Source organism: Urocampus carinirostris, chromosome 6, assembly GCF_059441175.1.
Source record: "Urocampus carinirostris isolate Australia breed hairy pipefish chromosome 6, RoL_Ucar_1.0, whole genome shotgun sequence".
Classification (NCBI taxonomy): domain Eukaryota; kingdom Metazoa; phylum Chordata; class Actinopteri; order Syngnathiformes; family Syngnathidae; genus Urocampus; species Urocampus carinirostris.
The window spans coordinates 17,346,357-17,361,757 of record NC_142354.1 but is presented as its reverse complement, the minus strand read 5'-3'; the positions used below and the strand labels follow the sequence as shown (position 1 = coordinate 17,361,757).

Sequence of the window (15,401 nt, the reverse complement as noted above, 5' to 3'; positions counted from 1 at the left end):
GCCGTCAAAAGTGCACAAAGCAGACGTAGCAGTAGCCCGACTTGTCAGCACTTTTCCCAGGTGATTCCTTTCCACAAATTGATTTCTTTCCACAAATTCCGAGACTTCAGGGAATTTTGCTAAAATGTCTCATTATAGTCTGGGCTGCGTCCTCCTCCCCGCCATTGTGATGGAATGCATCCTGCTCCTCTCTCTGAACTCTGAACTGTGACGGTGAAACGGACAGCATGCTGGGATAAAGCATACAAAGCTTCCCCCCTCCCCCACCTAGTAAATTCGGATCACCTATGCCTATCCCTTACCCCCTCATACACCCCCATCCGAAGGAAAACAAAACCTGTAACGAGGACAATACAAACGTGGCCTGAGGGAGCCCTCTCCAAGCTGCAGGACTGTTTTGATCAAACTTGCTGGGAGGTATTTGAACACCATGGCCTCCAGAAATTCACTGACACTGTTTTATCCTACATCCGTTACTGCACGGATGAAGTCACAGTATATAAAAAAATCAAAACCTACCCAAACCAAAAACCCTGGATGTCCAGCGAGGTGCGCACCCTCCTCAAACACCGCAACACCGCCTTCAGGTCTGGAGACAAGGCTCTTTACGGGGTGGCCAGGGCTGACCTGAAGAGAGGCATCAAGGAAGCAAAAGCAGCCTACACAAGGAGGATCGAGCACCTCTTCGCTGGAAAAGACCCGAGGAGGATGTGGCAGGGCCTCCAACACATCACCAACTTCAGAGGCCACAACCTGGCAACTGTTGAGGCTGAGGCTTCACTAGCTGAGGACCTTAATCAGTTCTTCGCTCGCTTTGAAGCTGGTAGGCCACAAACAGCCACATCACACCCACCAACAACCAGCAGCAACTCCCTCACATTTCAGGAGCACGAAGTTAGGCGTGCGCTGAATACCATAAACCCCAGGAAGGCAACTGGTCCGGATGGAGTACCAGGGAGGGTACTCAGGGACTGTTCCAATCCGCTGGCTGGGGTCTTCACCACCATCTTCAACCGGTCCCTGTCACAGGCGACCGTCCCACCCTGCCTCAAAACTTCCACCATCATTCCCATCCCCAAAAAGTCATCAGTGGAAAGCCTCAACGACTACAGGCCTATAGCTCTTACGCCTGTGGTCATGAAGTGCTTCGAGAGGTTAGTGTCCCGGCACATCAAAAACTCCCTGCCACTCACACTGGACCCCCACCAGTTTGCCTACAGGGCAAACCGCTCCACTGACGACGCCATAAACACAGCACTTCACACCGTGCTGAAACACCTGGATCACCGGGGGAGCTACGCCAGAATGCTCTTCCTGGACTTCAGCTCAGCCTTCAACACCATTATCCCGGAGATCCTGGTGGAGAAACTTGCACACCTAGGACTCTCTCCCTCCATCTTCCACTGGATAATGGACTTCCTCTCCAACCGCCCACAGTCGGTGAAACTCGGTACCCACGTCTCTCCCACCCTAACACTGAACACTGGCTCCCCCCAAGGTTGTGCACTGAGCCCCCTGCTTTTCACCCTCTACAGCTCCGACTGCTCACCGACCCACCCCACAAACACTATCATTAAATTCGCTGACGATACCACCTTGATCGGCCTCATCTCTGAAGGGGACGAGGCGGCGTACAGGGATGAGGTTGAGTCACTTTCAACGTGGTGTTCGGAAAACCACCTCATATTGAACACCACAAAAACAAAAGAACTGATTCTGGATTTCAGAAGGAATGGCAGGAATCCAGCACCACTCATCATAAAGGGAGACTGTGTAGAGAGAGTCCACTCTTTCAAATTCCTGGGCGTGCACATCTCCGACGACCTCTCCTGGTCTGCAAACACCAGAGCGGTGGTAGGGAAGGCCCAGCAGCGACTGCACTTCCTGAGATTGCTCAGGAAAAATAACCTAAAACAGCAGCTGCAGGTGTCCTTCTACAAAGCCACAGTGGAGAGCATCCTAACATACTGCATCACGGTGTGGTATGCTGGGTGCACAGCAGCAGACAGGAAAAAGCTCCAGAGGATCATCAAAACAGCCCAGAGAATCGTCGGCTGCTCTCTGCCCAGTCTGGAGGACATTGCCTGCTCTCGCTACCTCAGCAGAGCAGAAAACATCATCAAGGACTTTTCTCACCCCGGCCACCATCTCTTCGACCTGCTGCCTTCCGGCAAGCGCTACAGGTCACACAAAGCAAAAACGAACAGACTCAGAGACAGTTTCTTCCCCACAGCCATTACCACCCTAAACAGACACCGCACAAAAAACTGAAAACTGTTGCAAAAAACTACCTCACACGTATGTAAAATGGTACTCACGTACATGCTGTCTGCACTATGTTTGTTCACTGCTCAAACAGACACCGCACAAAAAACTGAAAACTCGTGCCAACACTACCTCATACGAATATAATGTTACTCATGTCTTGTTCTTGCACATGTCGACTGCACTACGTTTAATGCTCAAATTGCACAATGTCTGACCATTTCCTGTTTCATGCTGACTATTTTTGCACTATGATGACTTTGCACCAAATGCAATATTGCACAACCGTTACGATACCGACGTTATCACGACAACCCTGTATGTAACATCCCACATGCTGACATTTCTTGTGTAAATACCATGTAAATTATAACTATAGCCTTATCCCCCTTGTCTTATAACATTATCTTCTCTGTTCCTTTATCTTCTTGCTCATACCTCACTATGAATGTGTAAAACTGGAGTGTCATGCCCAATTTCGTTGTCACAATATGTTAGCCCATTTGTAACAATGACAATAAAGGTATATTCTATTCTATTCTCTATTCTATGTGCACTGGGTTGCCAGGCAGATTTTAAGCGATAGCCAGTTTGTTTACATTTGGGAGCATCTAATGGCAGCGCTTTTCTGTACTGTATTTTTGACTTTGAATCCTGAAACGCCTTTGTAAGTAGGGGTAAAATTTTCTCATTAAGGTACGTCGTTAACTGAAACTTTCGCATCTAGAGACATTCATAAGTAGAGGTACCACGTTATACGACTGTAACAGAAAAACAATTTTAGATCTACAAATAAAAACAGAACACACAATTGCAGGTGAATCAAAGATCTCCGGTTATCACAGTATACAAAAGTAAAACGAAAATGGAGAGATTTTCCGAAAGCGATGTATAGAGCGGCTGGCTAGCTGCACGCTAGCATCGGGGATACTGGGAGCCAGGTCTCCATGATGATTAAAATACAATAGTTAGGAATGTAGCAGTTTGCCACGAGTTGTATCTCCAGGTCATCTGTTTCATGGCGAATGCATCTGATATTAGTGAGATACAGGCTTGGCAGGGGTGGCGAAGGAGAGTTGTTACATACCCTAGCGATAGCAGTAGGACGGACCTGCAGCCTCGCTTTTGCTTTCGCTTATGCCTTGCTGGTGGTGGGTTTTTTAACATCTTGCAAAATACAAAGAAGACGGCGGTCAACATAATTTTGAATAATTAAAAACCTTGTGGGGCGGCACAGCGACTGGGTGGTTAGTGCGCAGCCCCATGGTGCAGAGGCTCAGGGTTCAAGACCAACAAACCGCAGCCTCCCTTTGTGAAGCTTGGGATGGGCTCCAGCACCCCCGTGACCCTACCGAGGATAAGCGGTGCAAGTAATGGGTGGTTGCAATAAAGCACCACTGAATTATCTTTTTTTTTTTAGCCTATGAACTATTTTCTGTAGTTTTCACAGCTGTGTCAGTGACTCTTATCCCAGAGGATAAATATTTTGAGTCATTAAATATTTATCTATGGTACATAACTTTTTACACTATGCTTTACTGCCGCAGCTTGATTTTTCTGGCTGGCTTTGTTTTAAAAGTTGCCTTTTACACGTTTATTGAACTTGTACTTGAATGATGACAGTATTAAAAATGAAACAATATTTTATATCCGCTAGGGTCTTGCTACATATTACTTACAGTCTGTCATGATTAATCATTGCACTCACCCGTGCCCGCTCATTTGGCGCCAGCTGCTGCTGGTTACCCGATTGGTTCCCCCTCTTATATAAGCTCAGTGCTTTCACTTGCCCTTTGTCAGTCCGTCAGCGAACTTCTGTTTACACAAGGCCAGTATTTTGACTCTGACTCCAGTCAGTCCCAATTTGTCACCCGTATCCCACTCGTCTGTTCCTGATCTCCCCATTTGTCTTCCGCTACGACCCATTCTTTGACCACGACCACGTGCTGATCTCCCATCCCGTCTAACGACCTGTTTTTTGACCCCGACCACGTTCTGATCTCCCGTCCCGGCCAACGACATGTTTTTCACGCTTGACCGCGCTACGATCTCCCGCTCTGGAAGATCCACTTCCGCATTCTGAACACGCTCCGATCCCATGAGCGGCTTGCTTCCCTCGTCCAGCGAGCACCGGATCGCTGGTGTTTGTGTTTCCTCTATATCGCAATAAACTTGCGTGTAAACGTTACGCATCTGGGTGCTCCTCCTGTTCTGGTCTTGACAGTCATTTTCCTTACATTTTTATATACATCGTTATTTAAATTGTTGTTGTCCCTTCTCAAGGTTTCCTCATTTTCCTCAAGTTGAGGTTTTTGAGTTTTCCCTTTCCCTTATGTAGGTTTTAGATCAGGGGATGATGTCATAATAGTCTGTAGTTTGCAATAATCTATGGTCTGTGGAGCCCTTTGAGACTCTTTGTGATTAAGGGCGTCACAAATAAACATGACTTGACCAAAATTGGACATGTAATAACCAGCTGTTTTATGTGTGACAATATTTTCCCATCAATTTTAATTTATGTACCTTATTAAGGGCCTAAAATGACAAAAGTTACACGGACACAACTGTTACCAAAAAAAAAGAGTCAAATAGAAGTTACGTACTATTACAATTCCATATTCATCCAAGCATAAAATGGGGGATTGTACCGGTGTGTGCAAACTACGGCCCGGGGAAATCATACAGCCCATGCGGCGTTTTAATCCGGCCCGCCAAATGAAAATGGTAAAAATATAATGATAATATGTATTTGGCATCACTCTTGTCCCCGGTGTATCCAAACCTTCAAAAAGCTGGTGAATTTTAGCTTTACTTGCTAATTTTATAATGTATTTGTTTTATCCAATATATTGATAGAATGAAATGAAATAACTGAACTAGCTATATTGCATTTTGTGTTTCAATTTATTACTGTGCTTTATGTCATGATGACTGATTTGGATCACTTGTGCCCGCTCGTTTGGCGCCAGCCGCTGCGGGCTACCTCATTGGTCTTTTCACTCGCCTGTTGTCAGTCCGTCAGCGAACCTCTGTTTCGACAAGGAAAGCATTTTGACTCCGACTCACGTCGCTCCCGCTTTTTGCACCCATTTTTCCACCCGTCCGTTCCTGATCTCCCCGTTTGTCTCCGGCTACGAACTGTTTTTGACCCCAACCACGTTTGCTCTCCCATCTCGGCTTACGACCTGTTTTTGATCCTGACCTTGCTTTTCCTGTCCCGGCTATCGACCAGTTTTTTCCGTCCTTGACACCGCCATCTCCCGCTCCGGAAGATCCACTTCCGTGTTCAGATCACGATCCGATTGTGTGAGCGGCTTGCTTCCCGCGTCCAGCGCTGCCCTTCCTCTTTCTATCAATAAACTTGTGGTGAACGCTACGCATTTGGTTCCTGATTCCGTTCTGATCGTGACACTTTAATTCTGAGTGTCTCCAAATTGGTTTAATTATTGACAGAATAAAAGGAATATATGGTCGCTAAAGGATTTATCCCTTTTTTTTCTTTGTTATCTTTAATTTTTTCCGGAATGTTATGTGCAAAAAATGTCTAAAGTAAAAATCAAAATGGAAAATATACAGAATAAAGAGCTAATCATATTACTGCATAATTGTTTTTTTCCAGTTCTCCCAGTTGATCAACAATCAAAAGAGGCTGGGCGCTGACAAGTTCCCGGTGATTGATCAGACGTTTTACCCAAATTACAAGGACATGGTAAGCATTTCTAACTTCTTCTTTTTTATTGGATCATTTTATTATTACAAACAAAAACAAAACTGGAAAATTTTAGAGAGGGGAAATAAACCCCTTTAAAATTTTTGAGTCGTTTTGGAAAAAAAAAAATCTTCCAAACTTTGGGAAAAAAATCACAACAGACACAATTCCATTCAAGCATTTTATATACAATCTTTTTTGGTACATGGGAATTTAAAAAAAAAGAGAGAAAAACACCACTATTCTGACAAAAACAGACATAAATACAATTCTGCAACAATTTCTTCAGTATAAAACGTGCATCGTTTTGTGACTCTTTACTAACACCGATCATTTTAAGATGATTATATGTTATTTATTTTATACACACCGTACAAATCATGTAAATATTAGTAGTTGTTACAAAAATTAAGCTCTCCGTGTTATAATAATCAATGGCTTAGGCATGGCGGTTGAATCACAATGCCGAATAATAAGTAGCATCTATCTACATATCACAGTTATCATTAGCTTCTAAAATGTTAGCGTATATTATTCACTATCATTTTTACAAATTTTATGTCTTGCATTTATACGCGACATTGTTTCGTTTGCATGGGGCAAATCCATTGTAAATCATAAGGGGGCAGTGTGTATTATTTGACCACTAGATATTGCTGTATTTAGTAGTGGCACCGAAAACAACTGCTGAAAAACACAAGGAAGAATACAAGCTACGAAGAATCAGAGTAATCAAACTGCAGAATTTTTCCTCTCATTTTTTTCATTCTTACTTTCGTGAAGGTTTGTTTATTTTTCAGACAAAAGTTGAAGCAAACCTATATGATAGCTCATGTAGTTTGCTTAATATTAAAGTCATTTTTATTTATCACCTTGAGGCGCTAAATAATTCAGTAATGCTTGCAGTTCACTTGTAAATTGTCTGCACATCAAAAGCGCTTTAAGTTTTACGTGAATTACAACAAATGGGTTTATTCTCATCCTAATGCATGATAGGATAATACTTATACTTACTTATTATTTATATTAGCAGTTGTTGCATACAGGACTATTTTAAGGTATTTTGAGGTTAAAGACCTGTGAGTGTAATCACATTTCATGTTTATATATATATATATATATATATATATATATATATATATATATATATATATATGTGTGTGTGTGTATATATATATTTATATAAAAATTTAACCTGAGAGCTACTTTTTTGTTATTGATTAACGCGAGGCGTTCACCAGTTTTAAATGCATTTCCTAAATAGTTAATAACTTGTGTTATTACTGTGTTATTACAATGTTATTATTTTGCTATTATCAGCTTTTATGTATTAGAATTGGAATAAGCACACTCAACCACTGATGTATTACTATTATTATTATTATTATTATTAAGGACACAGATCCAATCAATAATTTCTCATGCCAGGTAGAACTCAAATTTTCCAAGAAATCACTGGTGAGATATTTTCAGAACCAGGTCGCGGGCTACTCAGGTGCTTTAAGGCGTTCTGAGGGGGCTACCTGGTGCCTGCGGACACCACGTTGGAGACCCCAGCTGTAGAGTTAGTGCAGCGTAAACACTCGCAAGCAGATTGATGAGGTGATTCTGCAGTTTTCAATGCACGACAGCTGTTTTAGCAGCAGGTGCAGTAAAAATTGCAAAGGGTTTTTGCAGAAGGCTCGGGGTTGTGTGTCGCTTTTGTACATTTATCGCCATCATGTGCTTTGACCATTTATCAGCATTTAAGTGACTATACTAAATCCAAGCTAGCGCAGGAAGGTCTTCTCACAGAATGCTAAGCCAGCTGGTCCTGCGAGCCTGACCGTACAGAGTTAATTTTATCCACCACAGAAGAAAGCACGTTTCAGATGCAATCTTGAAGGGAGGAGAGAGAGCTCTTCTCCCTGCATGTAATCAGCACTTGAGCATCTTAAACGGGATGGTTGTTAGACTTTCCAGATGCTAGAAGACTCAAAGGCAATTTCGAATCTACGATGTTCAGTGCCAGCAAAGATGTTTCAAGTAGAGAGCATTTCATTTGTATGCAATGATTTTGTTATTGTTGTGTAGCATTTACATGTTCAAAACTGCGTTCCAGTTTAGAGCTGCTAAGGTAAAAGACGCATTTTCTTTTACTTTATTAATGATGTTGAGCTCAAGAGAGAACGTGATTTTTGTTTTAATTAGCACTGGTTCAGAGCTCTTTTTAATCAACATGTCTTTAGAGGCTTTTTTTGCTGTAGCCTATTATTAGAGGATGAAAACATTCAAGCCTAGCGATCACAAAATTCCCAATATCGAGGGAAATTGGGAAAAAGCGCTGTTCTCTGATTCAAAGGGCTTTTTCGAGTCTTTTAGTGCACGATTCTCTCATTACCGTAAGTTCCGAACTACAGAGTGCCCCTGATTAAATGTCACATTTAACGATGAAACTCAACTTTGTTTTAGTTCAAGCTGCACTGGATTATAAACCGCGGGCTTTAACAACCATATAGCCGAACTCATCCACATCCATCTCTTACATTTTAAGAGCAACCATAGAGGAAATGTTTGGCAAAGAAAAGTTACACATTTCCGCGACACTCATTTGTGGACGACTTCCTCAGTAGTCAATCTTAATTAAATTGTCATTAAAATATACTCATGAGTATAACAAAAACATCCTCTAAATAAAACTCGATGGATTGTTCTGACTACAATCCAGAAGCCCGCACAATCACAACAGCCTGTACACATGCTGAACTATGCGACTGATCTTAAGCTCTCCCATCCCTTGCGCACATGAGAACATGTGATAGAGAAGAGAGCAATTATTCCTACTCCCACATTAAAAAAACAAATATTATACATAAATGCTTAGAATATTTCTCACAAGTAATGTCAGCTGATTGAATATTTTAATGTAGCAGCAGGTGATTCATTATCTGGTATATTTATCCTATTGGGCCGTCATATGAGGACGTCATATGAGGCTGTTATCAGCCCAATAACTGTCAGCCCGATAATTATCATGTACCCCTGCTTAGTTCATTACTAGTGTCGGCATTTATAATGGTCTTTTATGTTGTCAAAGCAATCCTCTCCTACACCTTGTCTGAAATGCGAAGGATGGGAGAGCTTAAGATCAGTTGCATGCTTATATATCATATGCCGCAGTGTTTAAAATGTGAAAATAAGAGTGGCAGCTCGTAGTACAGAATTTACAGTCGCACTCCGAGTCAAGAATAGCGCTGAGCTTTAGTGTTTTAGTGCATAATTCAATGAAACACTAATAACTATGTCTGAAGCATCCTTCTTATAGCGGTTGCTTGTTCAGATATGATATCCCAATTGACACGAACTTTGTTGCTATTTTACGCATAAGCATCCACACGAATGAGCTACACAAGCCGAAGCGGTACGTCCCTCAAATTGAGGCGTCACAAGAGTCCAACGAACATGTAAGTCAGGGGTCAGTCATGTCCAAGAAGTCCTTCTCGGGTGCATGGCCACCCCTATACCACCCGCAGGTAGTATCGGAGCGACGGATGCACGCGTATTGCCGCGCCTGCTCGCCATTGAGGCTATTATCCAGCAACCAGTCCGTCCACAAACATTCGTTTTCTCCTGTGGACGCACACGGGACTGTGTAGCACACGTTGATCTGCCGGGGCGGAAAAAAAACAACAATATTTTAAGAGAGATTCTTTGACATAACTTTGACTAATACCAAATACGTTATAGGGATGCCTTGCTGTGTCATTATTTTTTTTTTTGCAGTTTCGCAGTTTTTTTGCGGATTTTTATCGTGCGTTGTGTTCCGCATTCTGATTGATTTAAAGCTTGCCCTGCCCTCTTCTGCCTGTGTCTGCCTGTGCGTCCATAATGTTAGGATGTAAACTGTACACAGATTTCGCAAATGTTTTACAATTTTGAGTTTTAATTTAGACAAAAAACACACAGGAAGATGCATTCAACCGCCCACAAAGTTGTACTTCTTTGCATGCTAAGAGGATTTTCACACCACATTTTTGATTCCCAATAATGTCCACGTGATAGCGACAAAATATCAACTAGTGTAAAAAAGTAGGGCCATAAAATTATTCCCACCCCTTTTCGGAATCAGTAATGCATAAAGAAACAAATAAAAAATAGAAATTACAGTGCTTTCACTTCTTGAGATCCCAGTGTGTAACATTTGACTACTAGTTGGCCCCCTGTATTATTTAATGCAAACGGAAACCAATGCCACATAGCACAGTTTGTCAGCAAGATGCCAGACAAACATGGCGCAACTTCTAGGTATTAATTCCGCGATGTAAAAGAAATGCCAATTTCTCGACCCATGATTTTTTAAAAATAAATATGAACATTGGTATAATAGTGTATGTATTTTTTCCTGGTATTCAAATCAATGTTGTTGTTTTTTCTACAGAATATACGGTTTTGTACCCCTAGGAGGCAGTAGATAGCACACACTGTTCATTTAAACAAATTATTAAGCCTGTGAATTTAGCAAACAAGTTTAAAACGTCCTAATCCAAGCCACTGTTATTTTGTGGAGTTTGGTTGGCCTCGAGCTATTAAACATTTGACCACAGACAAATAGTTTGAAAACTTTACTGCTGCAAGGGTTGTATTAGACGAAAACTCCTAGATTCTATGTATCTTCTGAAACAAAGCAAGATATGAATATTCATGAATATTCAAGAGAGACTGAAAAATGCTCACTCACCCTGCATTCGCAGCCCATCTGGTATCTGTAGTTGAGATTCTTCCTTTGAGAGAGTGATAAATTGTCCCAGGACTCCACCAGGTCACACTGGCCGATGGAGAGTCGTCCATTGCTCCACATACTTCCTACATCGCAAAACACGTTTATGATGTACTACGCAGGTGTCAAAGTCAAATGGACAGAGGGCCACATTAAAAAAATAGTCCCAAGCTGAGGACTGGACTGATCAAATGTTGAAAGTGTTTTCAAACCCTTACAGACTCACCATCCCATCCTAACTACAAGCCTATGACTCAAAGCAGGAAAAGACTTCTCAGATGTAGAGAATGAAGTGGGCAATTCATAACCAGAAATAGTAGAATATATTCTCTTTTTTTTTTTTTAAACTAAATGACCAGCAAAACCAAAACGACTTTAAGTAATGATAATCCCTTTAATGATCAATTAGCTCAATTTTTAATGAAATCCAAACGCTTCGTGTCAGTGGCTTAATCTACAGGATAAGAAAATCTAAATCTTGTATTTATCACTTCGTCTGTGTTTGGCCATGCTCACCAGGTTTTAATAAACTAACAACAAAACAATCTTTTTCGGCAGTCTGAAATGTCGAGTGTTCACTTCCATTTGAGGCGTATTATCGCCATCTACTGTTCTGGAGTGTCATTGACCCTCAGTTTCATGTTTTTTTTTAAAACTATTATTTTGCCAATTCAAAGGCCCGTGACCCACTGACCACTTTGGGATCACAAACTACCAGTTGAGAACCCTAGGTCTTGTAAAACGAATTGAACCTATTAAAGATTAAAAACATTATCTAATATATTCAGATTTAAAAGGCAATATTTGTTATGGCTCTGTTAGTAATCTTAAATTTTCAAGAGGCAAACAAGATACATTTATTTTGTATATATTTGTTAATCCCCATAACATTACACCATCACTATCATTTAGTTCCGGTTTTAGCAAAAGTGGACTGAAAAAAATAAAATAAAATAATAATAATAATATATATATATATATATATATATATACAGTATATGAGTCATTTACTCACTTGAAGATAATTTTAAAATATAACTAGATTGAAATACAATAAATTGCAACAATCTGTTAACCAAAAAAAAAAACATTTCTTCAAGAACTAACGTACAGTAAAATAAATTATTCAACAATTCTTGGTGTAAAACACAATAGTGAATCCAGATCACCTAGAAAACCTCGTGGGCCGGATTTGGCCCACGTGCCTTGACTTTGACTTTTGCAATGTACTGAATATCAGTATCTCACATTTCTGGACAGCAATATTCCCACCTGAGAGAAGATATCCGGCTTTGTTGTTGGAATCTAGTTTAACCCCGCACAACGAAGAGAACACCGGCGTGTACACATATTGGATATCCTTGGCCTTGTCAAATCCCTTGAACATCTGGAGAAGACACGGGAAAGGGCGGGATGCAGGATTAGTTTTTCCTTTTTGGAAAGAAATCGAAAGCACACTGGAGGAACGATAGCGTATGTAGCGGCACTCAAGTAGAAGCGTTCCTCGCCATCTGTTCGGAGACTGTTGGCAGCAGCAGGACAATAGAGTTAGAATAACCCATCCCAAAGCACGCACTTTCCTGATTCAATGTTGGTTTTGCAATTTTCTGTGGTGGTTGTTGTTTCATTAGTGCAGCATAAATAAATCCAGGCCCTGAAGCCATTTGGAATTGGCAACACAAACTTGTTAGTCATGAGAGTACCATATTATCCGCACTATAAATGCACCAGATAATAAGGCAGTCCCCTTAAGGGTAATTGGCCGGTGTTTTGTCATATATAAGGTGCACAGGACTTTAAGGCTCATTGAATTAAAACTACAGTGTATATACATCGTATATATCCATTGTGCACAGTATACAGTGAAGAAAATTAGTATTTCAACACCCTGCTATTTCGCCATTTTTCCCTCTTAGAAATCATGGAGGGGCCTGAAATTTTCATAGTAGGTGCATGTCAACTATGAAAGAGATAAACCAACAAGAAAAATCTAGAAATCACAATGCATGATTTCTTTCAATTATTTATTTGTGTGATACAGCTGCCAATAAGTATTTGAACACCTGTGTATCATCTAGAATTCTGACACTGAAAGACCTGTTAGTCCACCCATTAGAAGTCCACCTGCACTCCATGTATCATCTTGAATTAGATGCTCCTGTTTGGGGTGGTTATCTGCATAAAAGCACCTGTCCAGCCCATGCAATCAGTAGGACTTGAACTTGTAACATGGCGAGGACCAAAGACCTGTCCAAAGACACCCGAGACAAAATTGTACACCTCCACAAGCCTGAAAAGATCTTTGGAGCATTTTGCTAAGCAGCTAGGTAAAAAAAGGTCCACTGTTGGAGAAATCATTAGGAAATGGAAAAAGCTAAACATGACGGTCAATCTTAATCGGAGTGGAGCCCCATGCAAGAAATCACCTCGTGGGCTCTCAATTATTCCAAGAAAGTTGAAGAATTAGCCCGGAATTACACTACAGGAGTTGGTCAATAACCTGTAAAGAACTGGAACCACATTGCCAAAGTGCATGGGTAATACACTAAAACGCCATGGTTTGAGGTCATGAATGGCACGAAAGGTTCCCCTGCTTAAACCAGCACATGTTAAGGCCCATCTTAAGTTTGTACATGACCATTTGGAGGATACAGAGGAGTCATGTGGAAAAGCTTTGTTGTCAGATGAGACCAAAATAGAACTTTTTGGTCATAATTCCACAAAGCGTGTTTGGAGGAAGAAGAATGAAGAGTACAAGCCGAAGAACACCATCCTTACCGTGAAGCATGGGGGTGATAGCACATGGGACGGGACAAGTGCACTGAATTAAAGAGAGGATGTCTGGGGGGCATGTATTGGGAGATTTTAGCGAACAACTTCTTCCCTCAGTCAAGAGCAATTAAAATGGGTCTTGCAACACGACAATGACCCAAAACCCACAGCCAGGAAAACCATAGAGTGGGTCCGTAAGAAGAATGTCAAGGTTCTAGTCTCCAGACCTGAACCTAATTGAAAATCTTTAGAGGGAGCTCAAACTCAAGTGTTTCTCAGCAACAGCCCAGAGACCTGACTGATGTAGAAAAGATCTGAAGGGAGGAGTGGGCCAAGAGCCTTTCTGCAGTGTGTGCAAACCTGATGAAAGACTACAGGAAACATTTGACCTATGTAATAGCAAACAAAGGCTACTGTACCAAATATTAACATTCATTTTCTCAGGTGTTCAAATACTTATTTGCAGTTAAATCATCGATCTCGTCTGCCTCTGGCTTCCGGTTTTTCCGCGCCGGTCTTCTGTCTCACTACTTCTGCCTAGCGATCACTGAATCACTGGCGTTTGTGTTCACGCGCATGACTGCCCCATTCCCGTAAAATAAAGCTTGTGTGAAAACATTACGCGTCTGGGTCCTCCGTCTGTTCTGGTTCTGACAGTAAAACACGGACATTTATCTCTACTATTATAATGTTTACCTATTTTGCCGTATACTAGGTTATAAGGCACACTTTAAAATTACTGGCCAATTCTGAGTTTTTAAGTGCACCTTATATTCTGAAAAATACGGTAAAATTAAGAAAACGTCTCAAGACCTTTGAGAGGAGAGAAAACATCCTCCAATTGGACGTAAGTGAACATTTTACTCCGAGGTCATTTTCTTCACTTCCAGAGGTCCAGCTAACGTGAACTTGAAATTGGTCCTATTGCGACTGAATTGGAACCACTTATATGTGACAGATACAATTCATATGCTGTAGAGGAGTTTCACTTTATTGCCGTTTTCTATCTAAATTGACTTTCTAGTCTATTTTGACAGGGTACACCAATAAATCTCCAAATCTTTAGTTTGCCAATGAAGCAGATTGGTATGGAGTATCTCACCTTGATCATCTTTATTTCATACTGGATCATCTTCATGTAGGGGGAGGAGCTGTTGCTAGGCGACACTATCTTCTCCCCGGCAATCTTCGCCCTGATCACTGTCAAGAAAGAAAAGTGACTGGACTGAGAATGGGGTGACAAAATAAGTGTTATTTACATCTCTAGCGTTTGTCTTCTCGCTAGTATGGCGAAGCAAAGCTGAACTTCATCTTTGTCTCCATAGCAACACCTCCAATTTGAGTGTTGGTAACGGCTGGAACCTGGCATGTACTATGAAATTACTTCACCCAACAAAGAAATGGAACTGTGAAGGTCTGATTACGATAGATAGATAGATAGATTTATAGGATTTCCAAGTAATTCTTGTTCCTCTGGCAGATAATTATGCTTATTTTTTAAACACTTATTTGAAGTATTTTACCCCATTTCATAATTTATTTTAAGATTTATTTGATGAAATTAAAAAAAAAAACACAATACTTACACCTTGGCAAAAAAAATGTTTAAAAAATGGTTTTAGTCAAATATGAGAAAATGCTTCAATTTAACTAAATTATTTGATATTTTTTTATTTGATAGATTGTTTTTTTTTTCATTTCAAGCACAATTATCTAATATATGTTTCTTGTTTACTAAATATGGTAGAATATATACTCAGGAGGTAAAGCACTCCTCTTAGGATCAAGGGGTCGCAGGTTCGATTTCCGGCTCCTCCGTGTTATATGTCGAAGTGTCCTTGGGCAAGACATTGAATCCCTGATGCTCCTCGTTAGCAGGTAGTTGCCTTGCATGGCTGA

At 41.0% G+C, this 15,401-nt stretch overlaps 2 protein-coding genes across 6 annotated transcripts in view; one reads left to right on the top strand and one right to left on the bottom strand.

The window, feature by feature from the left end:
* syn2b (synapsin IIb) overlaps nucleotides 1–15,401 on the top strand; it is a 117,653-nt gene that overhangs the window by 58,794 nt on the left and 43,458 nt on the right. For both annotated transcript variants that reach the window (XM_088338080.1, XM_088338079.1), the window contains exon 5: nucleotides 5,885–5,974. In XM_088338080.1, coding sequence (XP_088194206.1) covers nucleotides 5,885–5,974 — 90 coding nt within the window. The remainder of the gene's footprint in view (nucleotides 1–5,884; nucleotides 5,975–15,401) is intronic.
* Nucleotides 7,104–15,401, bottom strand: part of LOC148363967 (metalloproteinase inhibitor 4-like) — a 57,628-nt gene continuing 49,330 nt past the window's right edge. For all 4 annotated transcript variants that reach the window (XM_088338087.1, XM_088338088.1, XM_088338086.1 and 1 more), the window contains 4 exons: nucleotides 14,605–14,702; nucleotides 12,003–12,117; nucleotides 10,692–10,816; nucleotides 7,104–9,620 (listed from right to left, as the gene is read on the bottom strand). In XM_088338087.1, the coding sequence (XP_088194213.1) occupies nucleotides 9,423–9,620; nucleotides 10,692–10,816; nucleotides 12,003–12,117; nucleotides 14,605–14,702 (536 nt within the window). In that variant the 3' untranslated portion in view covers nucleotides 7,104–9,422. The remainder of the gene's footprint in view (nucleotides 9,621–10,691; nucleotides 10,817–12,002; nucleotides 12,118–14,604; nucleotides 14,703–15,401) is intronic.